This window comes from Aquila chrysaetos, chromosome 16 (genome assembly GCF_900496995.4).
Source record: "Aquila chrysaetos chrysaetos chromosome 16, bAquChr1.4, whole genome shotgun sequence".
Taxonomy (NCBI): Eukaryota; Metazoa; Chordata; class Aves; order Accipitriformes; family Accipitridae; genus Aquila; species Aquila chrysaetos.
Window position 1 is genome coordinate 27,984,068 of NC_044019.1, and position 24,024 is coordinate 28,008,091.

General features: G+C 43.5%; 1 protein-coding gene across 1 annotated transcript; it reads right to left on the minus strand.

The window, feature by feature from the left end:
• LOC115351609 (acyl-CoA (8-3)-desaturase-like) lies at positions 1-18,028 on the minus strand. The gene is given in 14 exon segments (XM_041129042.1): positions 1-720; positions 913-1,038; positions 1,788-1,867; positions 2,617-2,713; positions 3,391-3,488; positions 4,323-4,399; positions 6,348-6,408; positions 7,880-8,008; positions 8,182-8,283; positions 8,686-8,883; positions 10,512-10,622; positions 14,156-14,200; positions 14,202-14,425; positions 18,004-18,028. Coding segments are annotated over 14 exon segments (1,425 nt in total). The 3' UTR covers positions 1-668.
• Between the last annotated feature and the right edge of the window lie 5,996 nt (positions 18,029-24,024).

Below are 24,024 nucleotides of genomic sequence, written 5' to 3' on the forward strand. Positions count from 1 at the left end.
AAGAAACTTTGAAGAGAACAGTGGGCTTGAGCCGGTTTCAACCCATGTATGTCTTCCTGACAACTGGGGATGCCTGGCATTGTGAAAATGAGGATGCTCTAGAGAACAGTAATAGGAAACACAGTTATGTTGTTAGTCAGCTGCATATTGCAATTGCTATAACACTTGGAGTATATGTAGTTTATTATAATTTATTATAATTTAAGCACATTGCTGGAACACCATGTTAATTCAAAATCCTGTGCAATTTCATATGACTTCAAATAAGCAAATGTTGTATTAAGCATTAAGCCTTCCCCATGAGGAGTAGCTAAAAAAATCCCCTGACATGAAGTTAAGTGTGTGCAGCTGCACCAGTCCATGATCTGACTTGAACACATACTCAGGCTCCAAAATGCTTTGGCCATATTGTGTCTGAGTAAATTAGCAAAGAGTTTCTCCCTGTTCTAACCATTCATCTCCTGCTTGCCCTATCCACTCTTAACACATCTGAAGCAAAACACCAGGAAAGACCAGAAGTAAAATTCAGGTAACTTCATATCTATTGGAATCGTTCTTCACTTCTTATCCATTTTCTTCTGCCATAGAGTCCCTTGTGGTCCCTGCTCCTCAGCTTGCTGGGAATGCAAAGATGTGGCAGGCTGCAAATGGTACCATCGAGCCTTGTCTTATTTGTGTAGGTAGGCATCAAGCCAGAGCTCTCCTGAATTCTTCAGAGAGCTGAGAGAGAAAGAGAGAGCACAAGAGGCCAAATTATGCAGGGTTGCTTAGGGGAGAGTTGGTGGGAACAAGGGAAACGAGGGTTTCTCTGTATTGGTTTGTAAAAGAAGAACAAGCCAGCTCTTGTTCTTAGGATTCCAATCTCTCCTACAGCCTTCTGCAATTTTTTTTTGCCAGTGTGGTGTTACTTACTGCACAATGTCTGCAAAAGCCGTGAGCAACGGCTTACATTGGTACTCAATGCCGTGTTTGGCACACAAGGACTTCACCAGAGGAGCCACCTTCCAGTAGTTGTGTCTTGGCATTGTGGGGAATAGGCTGTGAACAGAAGACAGACAAATTTTCTTCCAGAGCTCCATAAGAAATACTACCTTTCACGTGTTCACATTCATTATTACTTCCCAGGAATCACCCAGCTCACACCGAGTTGGGTCTTCAGCTGCTCCTGGCTCTTCTTTCCCCTTTTAGCACAAGTAACTCCTAAGACTTCCCTGCTTTCCCCCTCTGTTATTTTTCCACAGTTGTCTCTAGCATTTCTGAAGTGACATTTCTCCAGATTAAGGGATGCCATAAACTGGAAGAAACTACTTCCCCCGCCTCCCCTTTCTCCAGAAGTAACCATCTCCATAGCACAGAAAAGGAGACGAGCCCATCCTTCAGCTGCATATCTCAGTCTCCAGAGTCATAGTGTAAGTAGTCAGTGTAGGTAGGCTTAAACTACTGGGTCAGACTAGAAACAGGGTGCCTTAACATGTACATTTTCATTAATGCTTATAAGCTACTACTTTGGATAGACCCTGCTGCTGTCTGTGTGGTTCCATAGATCCTGCCCGTGTTCTGGTTTTGCTAGTCGTTCTCACCTTCCTGTGGGTTCAGTGAAGGTTTTGAATTACATTATGATTCTCTTTAGGGCTTTCAGTCATTTTAAAGACAAACTCATTGGTGCCCCACAACTATTTGTAGAATTCAGAGCAAAAAAGAATAGGGCAAAGAAAAAAAAAAAAGAGAAGAAAAAAATATTTTTTTAAAAAGAGGGAAGAAAATTCTCTCTCAGGGTGCATACTCACTGATGTTCAATCTGGAAGTTCAGATGCCCAGTAAACCAGTCATTGAACAGAGACTGCTCAACATTGCACGTTGCCTGGAGCTAAAGGAGGGGAAAGGAAAGCAAAGTCAGTACACGTTGGTGACTGCAGCCTTTCTCGTTTGTCTGAAGAGCACAGTATGCTGTGCTACTCTGTTCTATTGTTTTCTTTTAGCCTAAGCTGAGCTACCTCCAACTAGGGATCATAATCCTCCTTCAGCTTTGTGGACCAGCAGATGTACATAGACTGGCTAACATGGACCACAGTAAAACTAGGAGTTGGCTCTGTACTCCTGTGAAAAGCATGTGAACAGTCAAAAGTTCCTCCTGGGTCTTCTCAAAACTGTGTCTGCAGAAAAAGCAGAGATGGCAGGGTACTTCTGCGGAGGTCAGACTTCACTGCTGGACTCCAATAAGTCTCTCTGCAAAGAGGGGACACCACACTGGCATTCTGCTAGTGCAAAATTGCTCAGCGAGAGCAGGACACAAACTTCCATCTCTACATAAGTGGAAAAGCTCCGAGACAGATTGATGCAGTAAACGGGGAGGTGGGTATGTTTAGGAAATAGAGCTGGGTCCTAGCTTTGATTTTAGGTTGCTCATGAACTTGTCATTGCTGTCCTCCTTTACTGTTGCCATGACTGAATCCTGTTATCCAGGATTATTCCGATGTTATGAACTGTTATCCTATGAACCTTCACTTCCCAGTTACCAACAGGTTTTCAGCCTTAATGCAATAGAAGACTTGCTTGTCTTATGGTTGGAATTTGTACCTGTATGGCCACAATTCTTAAGAATGGAAAATATTTTACCTGAGTAGACGCCCAGTCCAAATTGTTGTCATAGTAAATATCCATAGGGATATGGTTCATCTGTGAAACCCAGACAAACCAGCTGCTCTCCAGCATCCTGTGCAATCAGACAAGAGGCCAGAATTCAGTAACAGGCAAGTAAGTCAATGACGAACCACTGAAGTAACAGCATAGCCAGGCTTACAAACACATGGCTGAACTCCAGCCTTGTTAATCCAGCACCTGGAAGAACTTCCAAAACCTGGAAGTTTCATACTTCCTTATGAAACTCATGATTATTTAATATGTTTTGTTATAAAACTGACATAGCCTGGTATTCATCTTGTTTTATCTGTAGCCAAGGACCAAACTGATTAGAATCAGTAAAATGATCCAAGTGGAGAGCGTATTGTCCATTCAAGCCAATGCTGCTGGGCAATGTCTGGGCATTTGCAAGCCCAGGCTAAGCTGTTTCTGTTAAATGTTCTCTTTCTCTAACCAGTAGCAGACCCAACACCCAAAGCACTGAATTTTATGTAAGGTAAGTATTTCTCAATTTGGTCAGCACTCGGTGAAGTCTCTTTGCTGCCAGAGCCAACGAGGTAACATAAAACTTGAACTGGCAATTGAGCAGAAGCGTCTTAGTTTAACTTTACGGAATTAAAGAACTAAGCAAAAAAATAAGATGGTAAAGGACAACATGGAAAGGTATAAGCAAAGGCAGAGAAGGGCAGGCAGGCACAGATGGAAAGAGTATGTAGCAGAAGGCTGAAGGACCTTCTAAGGAGATATCACCTGAATATAAAAAAATATGCCAGGAGACTCTTTATTTCTAATAATGCTCCATAAGTAAAAAAGAATCTGATATAGAAGGTCAGCATCCAGGCCAAGTCCTACCAAAACCAGAGACAACAAGAAAAGAAAATAATTATAAATTACATTCACTGAAATCTTTTTCTAAGCTTCATGTTATGTGTACAAGAAAACAATCTACATTCAGCTTCTGTAGCTTTTTGCTAAATTGAAGCATCTGGAGCAATCCAAGTTAAGATAAGCTAATAACACTTTTTTTTTCATGGCTTGCTACAATAGAAGTGAATCTGAGCATTCACGCCCAGTAAATAGATTAATATATTAGCAAATGACTATGCATTCAGAAATACGAGTTGAAGACCTGTATCAAATCATTGCCCAGGACTCCACAGTGAACTAAGTGCTAGACCAACGATCTCATTTTGGCTGGAAGTTGCTCTGTCCTCTTGTATGCATAACACACGCAAGAGAAGGAAGAATGAAGCATTAATTCTGGCTGCCTGGCATAGGTTATAATGCCAAGTATATGCATACTGCTAACAAATCAACAGCAACAGTTCATATGAATCCACATCCTCCCATTCCTGACCACTACAGACCTTCCAATTTGCTTCCCAAAGGAGACAGTACACTTTGTGCTTCTGCAAATGAAGCAAAGCAGTACAAGCCAAACAGCCTGTTGCTTGTTTTCAGGCCTTTATCATCAATCTGCAGAACATAATGGGTTTAGCAGAAACTATGCAGAGCCACTGAAAACACTGCACCAAACTGACCGTCATGTTAGACCTAACTGAATGGCATACGGTGTCACACAGCAGGGACTGAGCTTTGGACAGAAGCTGGCTCCACGTTCAGAAGAAAGTTTGAAGACCTACAACTGACCCCTTCTTGGTTGTAGAAATAGCAATACTTACCGCCCAATACCTTTTTGTGTATGCAATATAAAATGTGTGGCACTGGAAGTAGGTGGGAAACAGGAGCGGAGGAAGAGCTGTAAGGGAGAATTTATTATTACTGGTCACATCCCAGACTGAATGACAGAAAATCAAACTGGAAGCAAAGGATCTCTGAGCAGCTACTCAATATGGAGAATATTCCGAGAAGTTCTAGGGCTGCAGAATTTTCTGGATGATATCAGTCTGCATCAACGCAACCAAACAGTAAGCAACCTGGGAGCCTGCTGACCTCAAGAGGTAAAACACAGGTAAGACAAGAATCTCTCGGAAGCTTCATTGAGGACAGTTCCTGCTCTTCAGCATGAGAGCCTGCTACTGCTTATGTCACCTATCAACACAAGCAGTATTGCCTCCCCTTTCCTTATGGAGAGCTAACCATGGCTTCTTTTAGAAAAGAATGAAAATAAACAGGGGTGTGGAGAATCCCCCAAAATAAGGACGGCAAGACCCCAGAAACTTAATGATCCTTTTGAGTACCACAGTAACGACTTTGCAAGAAGGCAACCGACTGACACTGGTTAGGGTGCTATATGGGGCTCTGAGCAACCTGATCTAGTTGAAGATGTCCCTGCTCATTGCAGGGACGTTGGACTAGATGGGCTTTGGGGGTCCCTTCAAACCCAAACTTTTCTATGATTCTATGATTAGTGCCTTTCAACATTTCTAGGTCTGCCCATTAATCTGATAGTGCTTACAAACCTGAGATTGCATTTTAGGCTTCTAACTGAGGAACAGCCACAGAGTAGTATTCCAAGAAGTGGCTACCACAGCTCCAAACTTTATCTGGCTCCCCATTCAGTTGTTCAAAACAGGGGAACAACAGGAATACGTATGAAATCCCTTGCCTACCAGGGATTTTGGGTTGCAAGAAGAACTCAAACTCAACCTTCCAAATGGACAGCTCAGTTGTACTTAAAAAACCAAACCAAAACAACAAAACAACCCCCACAGACTGTTCTTTACATTTGAATACTACTGAAAGATGTGGTATGACATCGTAACATGGGATCACCTTCCTTAACCAGCCATCTCGGAGTTGCATATCCAAGATATGCATATCTGAACTAACCCTGCTAGTTCTGTCCAGCCACTTGAGAGAAGAGCCGCTGCTGGAATTCAGCTCCTGCCATCCTGAGAGGTCAAGGGAAAAAATTGGTCAAATGAATCACACCTTGAAAGTGCCCATTTCTGCTGGTTTTAGGGGTCAAATTCATTCCATCCACTTTTCAGGCAAGCATCCTAAGCAGCAGACTTCAGACTATTCTGGAGAGATGCAAGAGGCAATATCTCTGTCCCGTGTTGAAATTGTGCTGCTTTGCAAAAGGAATAAAGCTTCACTAAGATGGGAAGAAGCAGGCAGGAGTGACCCTAGAGATCAGGGCACCGACAGTGGAGAAATTCTGAATTTTTCCCTCTGCTCTGTTTATGCACTTTATTAGCCATACATGACACAGCTCACAAACAGTCCCCGGAGCCCTCATCTCACTCGCCCAAGTAACTTCCTCAATTAGTGAGTTAAGAGTCATTCTCCTTTTCACTGTCCAAATAGATGTAGACTTATTTTTGCAAAGCAGTAAAGTTTTAAGATGACCTGGGATCATCTTAACCCACTACTTTTTTTAACCCACGTACCCCACTACTTTTTCTGCCCCGAACAAACTATTTGGTTAGAAATTCTCAAACCAAATTAATGTGTTTCAAGTCAAGAAGGGCACAGAAATCTGATCTCACATAGGATCATATGATAATTCAGGCTGGAAAGGAGCTCAGGATCTCAGAGCAGCATCAGCTATGAGGTCAGACCAGGTTACTTGGGGTTTTACCCAGTCAGGTCTTCAACTCCTCCAAAAATTAGATGCAAACTGATTATTATGTTCTTTGATGCAGGCACCTTAGTTCTGCTCAAGTCCTACAGGTCAAAAGCAAGATCTACAAGCCCCATTAGTACCCCTCATGGTATTACAGGAGAATGGAGATACTCACTGATGAAGAAGTATTTATGTTGGTGATTGTATGGCATGTATTTTTTCTTTTTCATCCCAAGCTGTGAAAAGAAACAGCAAAAAAAAAAAAACCTGAGTGGAAGCTAAGCAATCTGCACAGGTAACTTGCTGTTTTCCATTCTTCCTTCCCCAGAGGCACTCTTCCTGCACACTTCCCACAACCCTCATTCCTACCGTCTCCCTCTTGTGTATCTGTCCTATTAGTTTACATACCTAATACACCTTTTCTATAAACACTTACTCCATTAGTATAAGGCTTTAATGCCTTACAGCTTTGTAAAGTCCTTCACAGATAAACTGTTAAGCAAGCATGAGATTTTTCTCCCGTAGGGGAAAATTAATTAAGTGATTGCTGAAAAGAAGTTCTAGATATACTTATGACAAGTCAAAATAGAGGTAACAGCCCGTAAGAAAAACCTGTGTTGGCATATGGTAGGAAGGAAGCTGCTGTCACAGATACCACCATGGTATGAGTTGGAATGGAATGATGTAGTAAAAACCTATACCAGAACATTTCATCCATTAAAAGATGGTGTGATCTGTAAGTTATGATAAAAATAATTCTGAGGGTGGATCGAGGTGAATTTTAACTGGTGAATTTCATTGGTTTTGTGTTCTTACCGCATTCATAATTTGTTTTGTGAAATATTAGATATTTCAAGGCTAAGTTGTATATATTTTTGACCAATAGTCATATGTATTTTCTCCTCCACCCCCCCCCCCCCCCCTGCCCCTTTCTTCTCTGATTCTGTACACTTAAATGACAGTTTCATGATGGCAAAGGTTTTTCAAGGAAAAAAATATTTCACTGCTGTAGCTACTCTGACAGGGTCTCAAGGACTGATGAATTTCTACAGCAAAAGCGTTTCAGCATTGTCTCAGGTTGTTCCTCCTGGAAGTGGGCTAGCAGCAAAAGCCGAGAACATCCTACATGGTCAAACAACTTCTGCCCACTAGAAGGACCTGCCAACCACCAGTCCTACAGAGCTACAGGAACAGCCCTCGGTTATTCAGTCCTGCTGTGCTGGCTGCCTTTCACAGCAAGGCTTCTGCCTTCTCCTAGAAGGCATAGCCATGCCAAAGCCACCTGTATCTCTGAGCTTCAGACATTAATATTAAAGTAATAATGCCAGGCCAACTGCAGACACAGTTTATATTCACGTTTACAAGTTATCTAATAATCATTAATTACTGAGATATATTCTATAGCAACTTAATGACCTAGTAAACTTTTTGCTGAAGGATTTTCCACCTTATAAATGATGCACGTACATCATATCTAATTTATTTACAACTACTTGTCAGCTGTTCAAGAAATTCTTAAAGGAACTTAATGTGAACTGTGACCTGCTTACAAAGGCTGAAGAAAGTAGACACAGATGAAAGCAATCTTATTTCAGAACTTGTCATCGCATCTTAGTATTAGATCTTTATGGTACAGCATGCTTTTTGTCGACTAGGGTGTTCTTCCCAGTTTCTGGTACGTGAGCACACGCACACACACACACTGACCTCCACAGACAATTTCTTCCCCAAAGTAAACAAGAAAGGGTGCATATCAATATCAGGATCTTTCTGGAAGCAGTTGGGTTTGGCATGGTGCTGGGAGTGCAGAAGGGTCCACCATTTGGCCGATGCCCCCTGTTTTAGCGAAGAACAAAGTAAGAGAAGTACAACGGTTTCAGAGCCAGATTCTTTCCAATTCCCCTCCTTTGCCCAATGCTGAACACACTATCCTCCACAGAGTCTTCAGAACACACACTTTTACAGGAAAGCCATCAAATCTAAAAAGTTTTCCAGGGTCAGGTACTTACAAGCAAGTGGCACATCACAAACTTATGCAACAAGTGGTTCCACTTGGTCTTCCTGAATACTGAAAGATGCCCTAAATCATGCTGTAACCATGAAGCCTGGACCTGTAAAAGGACAAAGAAAATATCAGGAGGGGAGAAAAACAGGAGTCGAGACCAGGACAGTGCCACACCCATCCTTTGCCTTGAAATATCAAGATTTATTTCTCAGGCACTGCTCCAATGTCACAGTTGGAAAGGAACTATGAAATCCTGATACTCTTAAGGCTTCTCCCAGAATATATCTTGCTGAAAGAATCCCAGACTAGGTTTAGTGGGAGATCCCCACGTGCAGAATTTCTTCTTTACATCCTCTGTAAACACATGCCATATAGCGGTTGTCTTCTTATGACAAAGGAGAACTATGCCAAGTAAGGAAACAGAGGACTAGGGCACTGCAATAGTATTATGTGTATTATGAAAGTTGATGTGAGTCCGTGTGCGCATGCTGTGGGCTTAGTTGCTTACCTGGGAAATGGTCAGCACCACCAGAGAGACAATAAAAGGCATTAAGGATGTCCCAAAGTAGAAGAGAATGAGCCAAGCAGCAGTATCCAACAGGAGGATGTGAGCGAGGTGCAGGAAGAAGAAGAGTTGATTTGGCTTCAGAAGTCCCATTTTCTCAACAGTAGCACGCAGTTCACGGAAGTCTTCCACCAGCATTTTCTGTGGGAAGCACCAGTGTTAACAGGTTCCCTGTTTCTAGGGGATAGCACTGCAGCCTCAAAAGCCAAGGACCGCTTTAACAGAGGAAAGAAAGAGCAAAGGATCTGGCCAAATGGGCGAGAGCTGGGCTTGCACACTAGTAAACTTGCTCTCCTACAGCTTCTTGGTGTCTTTGCCTGATAAGGTGAGCAGAGGAGCAAGCAGCAGCCATCACAGAGCACCATGTTTGCACCCCTAACCCCTAGGACGATATCTTTGGTGCTTTTTCCATCAACTTCTTGGCAGGTAACACAGGGCGCAGATGGAAGTTGTGCCTAGTGGAAGTTGTACTGTACGTGCATGAACACAGCATGCCATCTTGTGGTAGGACTTTTGGATGACATTATTCCTCTTCTGCCACCAGTTCCAATAGATCAATATATATGACTTCACTTGACTCTTCCCAACATTAACAGGGGAGGGTTAAATGCCCGTATGAAAACTGGCACCTACAGCCCAGCTGGCCTCAGGCTGGTGAGCACTGAGGAAGGAGGATGGAAGAAGAAACGAGCACAGCACTCGTGCTAGACCAACCCACCTTCGTCTTTGCCAGCTCTGCAGATGCCTCCCAAGCCCGATTCCCGTCTCCACGCAACCCAACCCACAAAGGAGCTTGCCAGCCTACTTTCCCAATCGTTTTGGGGAAATAGAGTTTGCATGGAGCAAGGCACGTGCAGGCTCTGGTACAGGCCAGCTACGGAATCCAGAAACAGGCAAGGTATGGCCACAGATGGGTATGAGGGTTCATGAGGTTCCCACCTACATAGGAAGCGTGGCCATGCCATTCTGGGACAGCCAGACTGCTCTGAACTGTGTTTCTCATGTCCGAGTTACATGGGGCCATGTATCATCTTGCCCCCCTTCAGCATGCAGTGTGGGACTACGCAAAGGAAAAGTCAGGGCAGGCTAGAAGGAATGGGGGAAAACAAATAATCTTGGCTAGTGGGAAGCAGCGAGGACCATACAGCCCAGGGAGTGTATGTACTCCAAGACTATTCCTGTTCTGTTGTCTGTGCCACTCTCATGAGCTTTTCTTCAACAAACCAGACTGGTTACTCTCATGGTGCCATCAACAGCGCTTCTGTGAATGATCGTGCTGTGAATGACCTTGAGACCGCTACAAGGCGGCTGTCCAAAAGGGCAATACCAATACAGCCTGTGAAACTTAATTCAAGGCTAAAACACTCTGCCTGCAGTCTCTTCCTACAGTTACCTACAACAGAAGGGAGTACAGTCTGAAAACTTACTATCAGCTGGAAAGGATTACTTCATTTTTGGTTAGCTCTTTCTCAAAGCAAGGGAAAGAAGAAAAGGCAATAGCTGTGATATTCATGAGAGCAAAACAAGGCTCTGCTATTTATGTAGAGTTGCTGTGATAAGAAAAATTCATCTTCAGGAATCTCATTCTCACCCACATAATGTGGATTTTGACTAATATTCATGCATTGTTTTTAATTAGTAGCACAAAAAATTGTGAAGAACCTGGATTCCATTGTTCCAGGGGCTATGCTGATACAGAAGAACAAGATCTAATCTCAGAATATTTCCCTTTAATCTATCTTTGATCTGATTTACAAGGATAGACTTACATTTTTAGTGGGCTCAATACTGGGTTGATCTGGTGCCAGCTCCCCAATCTGCAGTGACTTCAAGTACTTGCTCACCAGCACCTTGTTGACATGGAATGCTACAAAGGCATCCTGCAAACACAAAGGAAGAGGTAAGAAAAACAAATTCTACGTTACTAACCTCAGCCTGCTGTGCACAGCAAGACTTTCACTCTGGAGGAACCACAACAGCAGAGATGGCTGGTTTACCTTTCTATCTCTTCAAGCTTTTTCTGACCTTTTTCTTCTCGTGTTTGTCCTGTGTTCTTACAGGAGATCTTATTTCAGCTGGCAAGCGGAAGAGGTCTGACTTCCACTACTGCAATTACTACAGGTATGCAAGCTCCATAACACAAAATTGAATGAATCTCCACTGTACGCCTAAAGCAGAGTTTCGTTCCCTTGCTTTTCTTCTCCCCCCTCTTCTCAACCCCAATATTAGTGACTTTTCCATCTTCCTGGACATCCAGGTGCCCAAAAGACCTTTCTGATCAGCGGACTGGAATCTTCTTTGTTGTGCGATTTGTCAAAAGAGAAAATTGTCTTTTAAATCCGACCGTTTAAAAGAAAAATATGTCGTTCCACTTGGTCACAGGGTAGAGAATTCCACTCCGAAATTAAGGCAGGAAGCATTTCATCAAGGACCAAGCGATACCAGAGAACTTTCTGTTTTTCTCTAGTACTTGGAAGTATTCAGAAGGAAATGAATGCAAGGACACAATTCATAAGCAGAGTCCTGATGTTACCGATCTCAAAGATAGCATTAAAAGCAATGTTGTGATAGCCTCTAGGCAGGGCTGGGGCCGGGAAGGCTGCGAGGCAGAAAAGCAGAGGAGGAACAACTGCAGTGACAGAGCATGGAGGGGGCAGCTGGAGCCCTGAAGCACAGCTGAGACTGAGCTGAGCTGGGAATTCAGTCTGTAGGAAAGGAACATCCCCTAAAGATTCTCCAACCGTGCAAAATTGCTTTTGTAAATCCATGCCTTCAACTTACTGATCTGCTTGCACGCCTGCTTTTGTGTCGTCTTTCATCTGATTCAATTTAGTCATCCTAACCAGACCAGAATCAGTGCTTTACTGCATTCCAGCCCCAGAGTTACTCTGGGCAAATGTTTATTAAGAACAGCTGCGTGACAAAAAGGAGTTGTCCAGCTAATCTCTTTGAGCAAATTGCCACAGAATTTCTGTCCTCTGCACCACAATGGCATAAGTTTGAGCAACTGCGTGACTAACACAGGCGTACGTGTAACACACAGTGGGTTTGAATGCCGTGCACATAATTGCTATTGCTGATGAATCAAAAAATCAGCAGCAGTTTCTCTGCAAAATAATCTATTGCAAGTACCTGGTTATTTCATGATGTTGCAACACCAGATGTTTTTACAGTCTCCAAAATTCAACCAAATTTTGCCAAATTCAGCCAAAAATTCCAGTCGCAAGATTGTTGCTCCTGTTTTCTAAGTCACCTCATTCCTTAACTCTGCTTTTCTACCCTTTGTGAGAAAACACCACAACAGAAAGCAGCAATAAAAGGACTCCTCTTCACAGTTTGGTGCAGTGTCACCCTTACTAATATTGTGGCATTAATTATACTCATTTTTCCATTCCTCAGGTTTCTTTTCTTACCGAGCACCTTCTGTGTTTTTCATCCTCTCTTAAGTTATCATCTTTCAAGGCTCTTGGTAAAAATCTTCCAGTCCAACTAAGATCATCTCAATTTTTCATAATATACATCCAAAAGATTAAGCAACTGACCTATTCCAAGATGCACAGACCTCACTAAAGTCTTATGGATTTTCTTAATAAATGCTTCTTTCACTTATTTTTGTCTCCGCCTTCCAGACTAACTAAAGAGCTTATTAAATTCACACTGTCTCATGAAACTGCTCTTAGTAATGAAGAGGAGTTTCTTACTTCACCTGCAATATCCTGGATATGTTCCCACTGCAACTCAGCGTGGATATAACCAAGTCTGCTCTAAACCAGATAGTTCACACATAATCAGGCTTTACAAGAGAGCGCAGAAGTCCACACACACTGATTTACCCTCCTTCTGCTAGAGGCTGACTAGTACCAGCACAGCTTTCTCTGGACTGGATTACCCAAACCTGCACTATAGACACACCTGTAGCAAATATTCCACCTTTTACTCTCCTCCACAGTTTTTGCTGAGGCCAAGACGCACAGCTTGCAAGCGTGCAGAGGTCAAGCAGGGCAAGATACTCCAGTATCACGTGTATCAATTTGCCTTGGAATAAATACAGATTCTGCATACCGTGCCTTGTCAGAAGTGATGATGCTGTTGTTATCCAAAGGATATGTGTGTTTTTCAGCATCTCTGGAGCAAGATAAAACCCCTTCCTATTAATTTCACTTACAGCCCTTGAGCTGGAGTTTTTATGCTTAAAAAGAGAGGGGAAATAAGCACGCATTTTTCCATTATGGTGCACAGTCTATTTAATGTGCTTCACAGTTGTGTGTGAAGACAGTTGAGCTGGTGTCACACAAGTGGCTGAAGTCTTGCAGGGCTTCATGATTTGGACATGGAACCAACCTGTAAGAACCAGCTCAGATCCCTGAAACAAAATATCTGCATTTTCCAAGTTCACCTGTTGTCTGGGGTATTCCAGCATGCTAAAGTGAAAGAAATCTGACTGTACTGACTAGAGCAAATGAATGATGGAAAATACAGAATGCAAGGTGCAGCTAATACAGAATTTGAAATTTAAACTTAAGAGACTGAAAATTATTTTTATTGCCATAAGCCTTAAATATCCCTTATATATGGAAGATCGGGGAACTATTTGTCTTGGGGTTTTTTTCCTTTCAAAATACACAGGAAGGAAGCAATCGCATTAGTCACATCTTTGTATAGATGTTAATTTACCACTATTTTCTACCCTTTCTGCATATACCAGAAGGCAAGAACTCCAGGGAATCTTCTGAACGTTTCGGTGTGCATTTACCACAAGTTTCTACGGCATTAAAATAGCAGTCAGACAAGGAAACACGACGAGCAGAAGCCTTTTTGCCCGCACACTAACTCGCCAGCAGTTGGACACTCGTTAACTGGCTGGTCCTTTCAATTTTGTTCACCTCGAGGGTCAGAAGGACCACATGCAATAACTACAGAAACTTTTCTGGAAGGCAGCTCGGGAAAGCATGCCGTCTTTGCTTTCCCTCCAAGTTACGCCGGGTGGCATTTAGGAGGGATACCTTTCCTAAAGGTACGTTTGTGGAAGCAGCTACCACCGCTGCCTCAGGGCTGATGCGCTATTTGTGGCACCTTGCCCCGGCTGGAAGCAATCACTGCCGTTCACAGCGGCTGCAAAAGCAAGATCAGGAGATAAGAGTCACCAGAAAGACTTCAGCTAGATAAACCGTTACGGTCGGGTTGCCCCAGGGGCTTAAGCCTCTTCATTTGCCCGTTTCCATCGCGTGAGGCTGCAAAGCTGGGACGGAGCGGTGACATTACACACCCCCGGCTCCCCCCAAATTCCCCCCCCCCCCCAAGCCACCTCCCGAGCTCTCGCCGCATGCTGCTGCCCGCGTCCCGGCTCCCCCATCCCCAAAACCGAGGCGGTGAGCCACGCACCCCCGCCAGCGCCGTATCCGCCGCCCCTCACCGTGGCGTCCTGCCCGGCGTGACTCTCCAAGAGACGGGCCCCCCCCCGGGTGCCTCCGGTAGAAGTGACTGATGTCGTACACCTTCCTCTCGATCACCAACCACCGCTCCTGCGGCGGCGGACCCCCCCCGTTCCGCTGCCCGATCTCCTCCCAGGTAAAGAACCGAAGCCCCGGACCCGCCGCGGGGTCCCCATCCTCTTCTTCGCCCTCCTCCCCGGTCCCCCGCGGCGGTACCGTCCATCCTCCTTCCCTTCTTCTTCCTCCTTCTCCTCCTCCTCCTCCCTCCCGCATGGCCAGCCCCAGCAGCCCGCTCCCACCGCGGTCTATAAGGGGGGGACACGCCCCGGCCCCGCCCGGGACCCCGCCCTCCTCCTTCCCCCACGGAGGTCTGCAGAGAAGCTTTGGGAAAAGGCGAGGGGTGTTGTCCTCCACAAGCTCCAGCACCTCTGGGTGCCGTGTCCCCCCCCAAAAATATAAAAAAACCAACCCTGCTCCTTCGCTGTCCCGGCTCTGGCAGCCGCGGTGCGATGCAAGGATGCAAAGCAGAGCAGGAACTACAGGTTTAGGAGCATCTGATCCCTTTGGGGTTTGGTTTTTTTTTTTCTCAGCTAGCTCATTCTGGTCCCGAGAGAGGCTTACTGGGCTCTGACAGTCAGAGAAATCTTCACTTAAAAAATACATCTCTGATTAACCTGCTGTTATCCAGCAAAATAATAGCGCTCTGCAGCTTCGTTTGGATGTTACAGCCCATGAATCCCTTTGGAAGAAACATGAGTTATGCACACTCTTATGCCCAATTAAAAAAACAAACAAACAAACCATGCCAATCTTAAGAACTCATTATAATATTTAAAACCTAATGAAAACCCCTATTTCTGTATTTGCACTTAGAGCAAGAATGGAGCACGGAGGAGGAGGCTTGCACAGTGCCCTTTGCAGTAATACTCCTCAGAGCTCTGCACTTGATGCTTCTGTTACCTTGGATAAATCTGGGGTAGCACACACAAAATGTTATACCAGGTTCTGATGGTAGGTTGTGAAACTGCTTTTTCTTCCTCTCCCCCTGCCCCCTTCTTATCTGTAAAATTATCAACTAAACTATTGACTTGGGGACTCCAGGAAATTAGTATTAATTGCAAAACAACACTTGGTCCAGCTTTTCCTATCTTTCTAAACAGTCATAGGATTCATATAATTTTCTGTTTTCAAAACAGACCACAAATCTTGAAAACATTATAAAACCGAGACTGAGTCAATAATTTCTTTAGTCTATAAAAAACCACATGTTAAAGCCCACATCAGCATCAACCCCGATGGAAGAGTACACAATTAGGATAGAGTTTTCAAACCATGTGATCAAAGCTGAAATTAATTTCTCTGAGTTACTATCTTTCGATGGTTTGCAGTATTCCATTTGAATTAGTTCCTATACATCTGTAACAATTCTCACACATCTACTTGCATTTTGTTTCCTCAGTGCTCATTTGCTTTTGAGACTGCTTGGGCTAGTAAAGTTCTCGGTCTGTATTTCAAGTCAGAAATACTGGTGTAAAGAACCAGGAGAAGTCTCATATAATTATCACAGTTAAGTTGTTTAAATCGTGTTTATGGCTCTTCCCCTTTATAAGAAGGTGTGAAAAGACTAAAGTCAGTTTCTCAGCCCAGTTCCCAATGACAGCCAATGCAATAAGATGCCTTAAAAGGAAGTTTAATAGTCATTATCATCGATCTGTTTCTCTGCTTCCCTCCTGTCATAGTAGGCCGTCAGAAAGCACCTTTTCCTTCTCGTTCCTGGGCTTTGCCATCCCTTAGGCTCACGTCTGGTACTTTTTACAGAATATGTTTTCATAACATTTGAGATAAGCCATCTCCAGTGCACCAGTACACACCTTCAGGAGTACAGAACTTGTTCCTTTTAGCTTCCCTCCTACACTGAATACTCAACATTAAATATTCAGAAGAAAAGGAGGGAGAATTCAGCCCCCCTTGTCCTACGTTCAAACCTCCTTAGCTGCTTTCTCTGACCCCCAAAGCCTGCACAAAGTAAAATTGCTTCAATAACATCACTGAGAGATTTCCTATTTCATCTTTTTCTCCACCTTTCCGAGGATATTTAGATGGCCAGGGCAATCTAGTAATACACAAGAGAAATGAATTCAAATCCCCTTGGTATTTTACCTTTTCAGTGAATCGCAGGTTGCTGAGTAAAACATAAAATTACCTTCTCGACTGCCAGTGCTGGGCTGGATGTCCAAAGGGAGCATCCCTTCTACACATCGTGCAACTGATGCCACGTGGAGCAAGTGGGTCGCACTGATCACACAACAGGCTCGAATAGGAAAGCCCCATCGCCCAAGAATCTTGGAAGTGATCACGGACTGGCCAGAAGGCAAAGATTTTGGAATATCGCCAGAGAAGGAGGTGGCGCATGCTGAAGAGACCCCATGCTGGGTGCCAAAAAGGACTGTCATGGTTTAATCCCAGCCGACAACTCAGCCCCACACAGCCGCTCGCTCCCTCCCCCTCGCTGGGATGGGGGAGAGAATCGGGAGGGTAAAAGTGAGAAAACTCGTGGGTTGAGATAAAGACAGTTTAGCAGGTAAAGCAAAAACCACGCACACACAAGCAAAGCAAAAGGAGGAATCCATTCCCCACTTCCCACGGGCAGGCAGGTGTTCAGCCGTCTCCAGGACTGCAGGGCTCCATCACGCGTAACGGTGACTTGGGAAGACGAACGCCATCACTCCCAACATCCCCCCTTCCTTCTTCTTCCCCCAGCTTTACATGCTGAGCATGACGTCCTATGGTCTGGAATATCCCTTGGGTCAGTCGGGGTCAGCTGTCCCGGCTGTGTCCCCTCCCGACTCCTTGTGCCCCCCCAGGCTCCTCGCTGGTGGGGTGAGAAGCAGAAAACCCCTTGGCTCTGTGCAAGCCCTGCTCAGCAATAACTGAAACATCCCTGTGTTATCAACACCGTTTGCAGCACAAATCCAAAATGTAGCCCAGTACCAGCTACTATGAAGAAAATTAACTCTCTCCCAGCCAAACCCAGCACATTCTGTCATCTTTGATGTAAAGCTGCAGCTACCACTGGATCAATAAGACAGGCAGGGAAAAGCTTTTGCCCCTGAGATTTTCAGTATATTAAGCACCCAGCTGCTCAGCTGCCTCTAGGAAGCTTCTTGAATGGGTGAAAGATGTGTGTGCCCTTAGACTGCCACAGGTGAGGTAAAAAAAAAAACCCAAAACCAAAACAACTTCTGTGCATGATTCAGAAACTGGGGTTTGGGAACTTTAGTGAGAGGTATTACGCAGCACTGAGAACCTGGCGATTTCAGGAGATAGGCAACAGTTTAGCTGGAGCTTTCAATTTTAAGAACTGCCCTCAAGTACCTAAAATGGTACCCAGGATATTGAGTCCTTTCATGGATGTATGTCAAACTCTTGGATAACCGAAGCTTTAATTACTCCAGATTGAGCCACATAACCTGTTCAGAGAGGGAGCTGACTGTTACATGGGTTGTATGGCACTCATGACATTACTATTGTACCAGCCTGTAGGCATTACTCTGATAAGAAATGCTGATAATAGTAATAATTGCTATTGTATCTGTCAATTTTTACAATGGAACAATACAGTTGGTAACAAACACTTCATTAATTTGAACCACAGCTATTACTTCAAGTTGCCAGCTACACAGTTTTTTACTGGAACTCCCCACTAAGCTAAACTTAGGCATTTCCAGTATTTCAGCTCTCTGCTTTAGATGTTTTGCAATCTGTCTTTTCACAATAAAAGATCTCAGCTGCTAAAAAGATAAACATCAGATTATGACTTGATACCTACCTGACATCCACTTGTTCTCTCCCATATCCCACAGTTTTATGCTCTGTAATCCATTCTTCCTTTCCTCACATCAGGGTGAAGTGGACCAAACCTGCATTATGGTCCTTTCTGGACCATGTTAGTACATACATCATCAAGCCTAGCAGAAAAAAAAAAAAAGAAAAAAAAAGATTTGGGGTGGGACTAAATGAATCTTGCATGTAGGTTAAGATCTGAAATTTGATTTTTCCAAACTGAGCTGTTGCACCTCATAGGTAGTTAATATATTTGCTGACTCTCAAAGGAAATTTGTTAGCTCCCTTTCTGCATGCCATGGACATGGCAGATTCTTGAACACCAGAGAAACATCAGCTAGATGAATGTCACCAAAGACATGGGGAGGTCAAACACCTTCATATTTGTACAAGCAGGAACCTTCTCTCCCCTGGTGGCAGGATAGAATAGAATAGAATAGAATAGTTGAGTGGAGTGGAGTGGAGTTGGAAGGGACCTACAACCATCATTAATCCAACTGCCTGACCACTTCGGACTGACCAAAAGTTAAAGCATGTTGTTAAGGGCATTGCCCAAATGTCTCTCAAACACTGACGGGCTTGGGGCATCGATCACCTCTCTAGGAAGCCTGTTCCAGTGTTTGACCACCCTCTCGGTAAAGAAATACTTCCTAATGTCCAGTCTAAACCTCCCTTGATGCAGCTTTGAACCATTCCCATGCATCCTACCGCTGGATCCCAGGGAGAAGAGCTCAGCACCTCCCTCTCCACGTCCCCTCCTCAGGAAGCTGTAGAGAGCAATGAGGTCTCCCCTCAGCTTCCTTTTCTCCAAACTAGACAACCCCAGAGTCCTTAGCCACTCCTCATAAGACATTCCTTCCAGCCCTTTCACCAGCTTGGTTGCCCTCCTCTGGACGCATTCAAGTTAAATTTCATGCCATTGATGATCGCCCAATGCTCCAATCTATCTAAAACCCTCTGTAAGGCCTCTTGTCCCTCAAGAGAGTCAACAGCATCTCCCAGCCTGGTATCATCAGCAAACTTTCTAATGGTGCATTCAACTCCTGCATCCAGATCATTGATAAAAATATTGAACTCAACTGGCTCTGGAATTGAACCCTGAGGAACACCACTGGTGACCCACTGGTCGCCAGTCAGATGTAGCCCTACTTGATGGGCCCTACTGATGTAGGATCATCGATCAATTGCAGGAGCCCATTTGTGGTTTAAGGATCACTACTTCACCCTTCTTCCATGATTTAGGAACCTTGACAGGATGGGGCAACTTATAATTATGGGTGCCACGTGCATTTGGAAAACAGAATGCAAGATCGCATTTGATTCAGAAAGTCTTAGGTGTGCCAACATATGAGGCAGCATTAGCCTGCACAAATGCTGAAAAGTTAGAGTTTAGTATTTCCACAGAAGTACAAGCTGAATACCTATGGACTCCATAACCAGTTCCCACATTTGGAAAATGTCCTAGTAAGTAATCCGAGGAGATTAGGGCTGTGTAGCGCTTGCATTCCTGCCATGCTTTAGACTCAGTGTGTGCCTATCTGCTAATACACTATTTTGTGCCATAGGCTTGTTCTTTCATCCCAGCAGAGGTGGCCACTGCCAATATATTTGCAACAATATGCCTCGGAAAAATATTTTGAATTGTGGTGAACAGCAAGAAAGAAGCCAGGGTATTGATTTGCCTGATAAGTGGCGTATCAGACTCAAGGTGCCTTCCTCTGCTTGCTATTTCGGACTGGTAAAAAATCAATTCAGTGGATTGTGTTGGCTGCTTCCTTTTTTACTGTGAGTCAGTAAATTCTTTTTAATGCGTTCCTCTTTCACTACAGTTGTGTAGGCAGCAGTAAAAACTTCAGTAATAAAGGATGCTATGAATTTCAACAACATAGGTAACTGAAGGATATAATCAGAGCAGCCAGCCACAAAACATACCCCAAAATCTCCATAAACAGGGGCTTCTGAAAACAGCACACACACACAAAAAAGAAAAAAAAAAAGAAGAAAAAAGTGCTAATTAAGCTAAGTAAGCCAGAACAAAATCTAGATAAACAAAATAAAGCATGATTTATAACAATGCAATATATAGATATAGGAGGAGAATGCAAGTTGTATCCATAAGTAATTATTTGGGACTTGTAACTCCTGTTCCTCCTTTTTCTTTTCTGGTTATTCCTGCTCATGTGGTGCAACATGTTAGAGGAATGAGAAGTAGGATCAGTGCTACTTCTTGGAGTTTACAGCAGCAAGCAGGAAAGATTGCCATGGCAGGGACTTGAAAAGGTCCTAATGTTTTACTGAGGACTTCTGATGTGGGGCTGTTCAGCCAAACTGGTGCTATGGAGAAGACACTGTACTTTCCACGGGTCTGAAAGAATTTGAGGTCTTCTGATGGACATACCTGTAAAGCTTCACGCTAGTTGCCTATGCCTAAAATAGGCTTTAATCTTTCTGCTCCTCTGCGGTGTTATGAACCCAGGGTTGGCATCTATCAACAAGCATACCAGGATGTCGTCCAGTGCCTTTCAGTCTGTAAGGGGGCTTATAAGGAATACGTAGAGAGACATTTTACCAAGGCCTGTAGTGACAGGACAAGGAAGAACAGTTTTAAACTGAAAGAGGGTAGATTTAGATTGAAAATAAGGAAGAATTTTTTACGATAAGGGTGGTGAGAGAGTGGAACAAGTTGCCCAGAGAACTTGTGGATGCCCCATCTTTTTCGTTGGTCATTGATCAAGTTGACAAATGTAAATAACAACAAAATTGTGTAAAAGTATAACAGAACATCCCTTAAACTCTTTATAGCTCTTATAAAAGTTGATTACAAGAGCACTGCAAAAAACCTGAGAGGTGGCACACCATATGCATAAAACCTGAATCCTAAGCACGCTGATCCATATTCCCCTCCAGTTCAAAACATGGCAACTGTTGTTGCTTCCTGGGACTACTTGATGACCATGAACTCTCCCTTTTCTGCTATGAGCTGAAGATCATGTTTTAGGGAAAAGATCACCAGTGGCATGTAGCTTAATCTGAACACTTCCTCCAGAGCCACACAGCAGAGTCACGCTGTTGGAGCAATAACAATGCTGGCAAGGACTTTTAGTAATAAATCTTTAGAAATTCTTCATTCCACTTTGTTCATGGTCCTGAACACTGGTCTGGAAAAGACTCAGGTGAGCAAGGCTCTGATAAATAGTGTTTTAGTGGAGCAGCTGCTGTGGCACAGAGCTGATGCTCACCATATTCTTTCCAGGTGTTCCCCATTATTTGGGTGTGCTCCACTGGCTAACCAGCACTGTGTTGAGAGGTCCTCTGGGTAATGACACAGCAAAGGTGGTTTCTATTTGTGCTAATTTGCATAAATTTCTGAAAGATTAAGTAATGTAACCTAGTGGAGGTCAGTAAAGACATAATGTGTGAAAAAGCTGGAAGTTCAGAGGAAAAAACTGTATTCTGACTGGAAGATTTCTTATGCTCATGCCTAGTAACTTGCTGCTGCACGCCACTCCAGACGGACACATAAGCAGCTGTGCTATGGCTGCCGTGTTTGCCTGAGCTATCTATGCCGAAACACACATATAAGGTTTTACAGTATGAACAGAAGGGTGGCATTGACAGAATTGTATCCTCGCATCTTCATGTGATGTAACGTGGTCTTTCATAATAAGAGATCTTATCTACTGCCCCCCAAAAAGCATCAGCGTATGACTCAAGATTTGCAGCACAGACTTGCTGAGTTGAGAGAGTGATATAATCTCTTTTCTGTCATACCATGTTACACCCTTTTTGGCTAGTACAGCTGATTATGCCCTGTTTTGGTGATAACTGCACCCACAATCGTGGGGTGGATGTTTTAACCCCTTGAAGAAATTATGGAAACACATGGAAGCATTTTCCCACCAACTTTCCCTCACTTGTAACAACTTAAAGTCTTAAGAAAACCTTGCATTATTCCTATTCACTTCATTCCGACTTGCTTTTCAAAGCACTAGATGACCGTACTTCTATCTAAATCAGACCAGAAGTTCCCTGTCACAAATTCAGTGCTGAAGAGGCACTACATATGTGGCTCTGCATGTCTGAACAAGGCAGTTAAGAATGTCAAGATGAAGGAGAAGCTTCCCAGTGCCACGGAACTCAAAACATACTTGAAAGTCATTGGAGCCAAGCTATGAATACTATGTCACAGGAACAGGGAAGAAAAGAACTTGAACAAAATATACAAAGAATGCATATTCCTTGTGGCATGGTAGTTCGTGGGAACTATTACTACATATTGCAAGTGGGGAAGGAAAGTTCATTCAGTACCCAAACCATCTGACTTTATTTTTCAAGTTTCTCTCCAGCTCAGGCAGCACAGCAAAGAAAACAGGCATTCACCTAACACTTTGCTTCCTGGGGTATGTTAACATGGAATAACTTCTAGTACTGTTAATAGGACAAATGGAAGATAAGCTGAGAAAGATGCTGGGTACAAAAGTTATGGAGACATCTGTACTCACACGCTTAAAGTTGCTGTACAATAGAAAAGATTTTGCAGCATTAATGGGGAAGTGATTTCTCTCTTGTTTCTCACACCTCAAACTTTACAATGCTTGACAGCAATTACCTTGCTGCTACAGCAGAGGACAGAAAGGGAAGAGATAATAAAGAATCACATACCACCTCTACGTAAAACCTACACATAAAATTAAATGCATGACCACTTAGTCCCACAGGAAGCATTAGTCTCTTAGAACAAGAAGTAGGAAATTCAGCAACTGAAAGCTTTATTAGTCTACATAACTTTCTCTCATGTTATCCTGTTCCATTTAGAGAGTAGCTGTTCTACAAACTCAGACACCTGAAAATCAAGAAACAGTTAAAGTATTTCAAACTCCGTCGTGTGAAGAATTGAAAACAGAGTTAAGGTTGTGCCCAGATCTTTCCATCATTTGAATGATATCCTAATTTACCAGTCCCTTTCTTCCTCCCTCTCCCCCTGCATACACAGACACTCTTACTTTATTTTAGAATTGCAGTGAACAGAATTTGTCTACGTTTTCCCTACGAGGCCAAATATTTAGGTCTAGACTCATCACACCTAACCTTAAGTGTCTAACCTCAGTTAACTGCCTCTGTTAAGAGGCCAGTTAGACTCTCCCTGGCCAGTGCATTGAGATAGACACTTCGAGTGGGTGATTCAATTTTCTGTGGCCATAGCTTACCCCATACAGATTATTATACTGTCTCAAAATTTGGATCCTTTCAGTCTCTTGACCAGGATCCTGGCATTACACTTTCACCTCCCTACCATCAAATGCGCAGATCAAATAACGACTGCTTTACTCCAGGTAATCTCCACAGCAAGAGAATCCCTATTTTCTGCTACTTCATATAATCTATGCAAACCAGCACAGATATGAGTTATGGCAGAGTATTTGAAAGTTTACATGTAACGCTGTCCTCTCTACACAAAAGGGTCAGAGAGAGGCTGAAATCCCTTAGAAATTCTTGACTCTTCCACATGATCCTGTATCACAGCATTGCTAAACTGACCTCTTGCCATCCCATTCATTAACTGCTTACGTGTTAGGTGTACCTGGAATATTCTCAGCTCATTTCCACTTTACATTGCCAATTTGTGAGGGAGAGAGGGGTTAATATTGCATACTTCTTAATTTCTTAGTCCTTGGTTTTCAGAAATAACTGTAACTACTTCCTTTCCTAATCTTCAGAAAGTGATGTTCTAACGAAGATGATAGTATTTGGAAAAGGCCAAAGAAACAGCCTCACAACTCTAAATACATTTTAGCAAATGCAACAAAACCCATCGGAATTATGAAAGGAGAGGAACAAAACCAATCTCAAATGAGACGGTATAGAAGGTGAGACATGGTTCTCACTGGTGATGGGAAGTCAGCAGAGAGCCTTGGCAAGGGTAGCGATTATGTTGCCGTCACAGCAGTGGCAGGGATGGAGAAGTGCAGGAAAACCTGGAATCACTCATGTCCTTAAAGCAAATCTT